At 66.9% G+C, this 1,769-nt stretch overlaps 1 protein-coding gene across 2 annotated transcripts in view; it reads right to left on the bottom strand.

Annotated features, from left to right (window-relative positions):
- MUC1 (mucin 1, cell surface associated) overlaps positions 1–1,286 on the bottom strand; it is a 3,842-nt gene extending 2,556 nt beyond the window's left edge. Inside the window, exons 1-2 of one of the 2 annotated variants that reach the window (XM_029936031.1) lie at positions 1,032–1,286; positions 810–916 (exon numbers count right to left, since the gene is read on the bottom strand). In XM_029936031.1, the coding sequence (XP_029791891.1) occupies positions 810–870 (61 nt within the window). In that variant the 5' untranslated portion in view covers positions 871–916; positions 1,032–1,286. Of the gene's footprint in view, positions 1–809; positions 962–1,031 lie in introns of those variants that run through there. The other variant, XM_029936032.1, reaches the window with a different exon arrangement.
- Positions 1,287–1,769: the final 483 nt, after the last annotated feature.

The following is a 1,769-nucleotide window of genomic DNA, read 5'->3' as shown; positions in this document are numbered from 1 at the left end:
GGTGGGTGGAGGTGGTTAGGTGGGTGGAGGTGGTCGGGTGGGTGGAGGTGGCCAGGGTCAGGGAGGGGGTCGGGTGCGTGGAGGTGGTCTGGTGCGTGGAGGTGGTCGAGGTCAGGGAGGTGGTCGGGTGCGTGGAGGTGGTCTGGTGGGTGGAAGTGGTCGAGGTCAGGGAGGTGGTCGGGTGCGTGGAGGTGGTCTGGTGGGTGGAGGTGGTCTGGTATGTGGAGGTGGTCAGGGTCGGGGAGGGGGTCGGGGTCGGGGAGGGGGTCTGGTGCGTGGAGGTGGTCGGGGATGAGTGGCCAGGGAGTCCTGGGGTGGAGGCCAAGCTTGAGGTAGGGCTGGTAACCAGGGACGCGGTGCCAGTGGTGTTTTGGGCTGCAGTGATAAGTGTAAGATGTTGAGGTGACAGGTTTGGGTTGGGGGAACAAGGAGGAAAGACATCCTTTGGCCTCCATAGAACTAATGGCACAAGGAGATTCTGCGCCAAACCCTGGTCGGGTCCTCCTCCCCCTTCCTGGCTGGTAACCTCTCTCCCTCCCCACACCCCTGCTCCTAGCTGCCCACTCCTAAGATGTGTCTCCTGACTCCCCCCACCTCCCCAGACTTCTCTTCAGGTCTTCCTCCCCCACGCCTCTGGCTCAGGCTCTCCCCAGGAGCAAGGGACCGTCTCAGCCTCTCCTCATCTCCGGCCTCCCTCCTGTATTCTGGCACAGACTGGGCCGCCCCAGTCTGCAACTTTCCCCCCGGGGATCCCATCTGGACAGAGAACCCGTGAGCACGGCAGCCCCTCCCCAGGCCGTGCCCCTCACCTGTAAACACGAGGGACACCTGGAGCAGGAGGAAGAAAGGGGCCTGGGAGCGCGGTGTCATGGTGGTGGTGAGCTGGGTGCGAGGGGCGGAACAGACTCAGGAGGCTCTGCGTGTGAGGTGGCGCCGGCTGCTTTATACCGGTCCCCGGCCCGCCCAGGGCTCAGCCGGGGCAGGTGACAGGTGACAAAACTCCACCCCCTCCCCCTTTCCCTACCTCCTACCTCTTCCTCCTCCTCCCCAACCACTCCCGGCCCCTCAGGTGGGATCCGCGGGCTTCAGTCACTCGACCCTCTGACAATCCGCGGGTTCTCCCATCATCGGCCACTCCCCGCTTCCGGAAGAGGAGCAGGGGTGTGTCGGGATGGGGGGATCAAAAACCTGGGTCTCCTTGGCTCTAGTTTTAGCCTCAAGGCAACAGCCGAGGTGAGGAAAGGGGCTGAGGAAGTAGGCTGGATGAGGGTCCCTGGCCGCAGGCCCAGGAAGCTCACCCTCAACCCACTCCCCATTCTTAATGGGCCCCCTGAAGCCCCACCATGCGGGCTACGGAGGAAAGAGAAGGCTCGAGAAAGAGTGGGCCAAGGGCCAGTTTTGGACGCCCTCCCGCCGCCCCCCCCCCCGGCACCCCCCGCTACTTCCCGGAATCGCCGCTCCCTGCCCCGGCCCAGCCGCTCCCTGCCCGGTTCCGCACGCAGATCCACGAAAAGCCACAGTCCCCGCCCCTGCCGGACTTTCCGGCGGTCCGTGTTCCCGCCTAGGCTCCCTCCCGAGGAGGGGGCGGGGAAGAAAGTTCCAGTGGACGCGGGCCGAAACCCGGGTTCCGCGGGACCCCAGGGTCTCTTCTGCCCGGCGCTCTGCCTCGCGGCGGGCGGGGCTCTCCTGCCCCCTGGCGGCCCCCGGGGGCCTGGCGGCAGCGCGCGGAGACCCCGAGCGCCCGGGTCGCGGGAGGGGGCGGCGTGCCC

This window comes from Suricata suricatta, chromosome 3 (assembly GCF_006229205.1).
Source record: "Suricata suricatta isolate VVHF042 chromosome 3, meerkat_22Aug2017_6uvM2_HiC, whole genome shotgun sequence".
Lineage (NCBI taxonomy): Eukaryota > Metazoa > Chordata > Mammalia > Carnivora > Herpestidae > Suricata > Suricata suricatta.
This window is presented reverse-complemented; position numbering and strand designations above follow the sequence as displayed.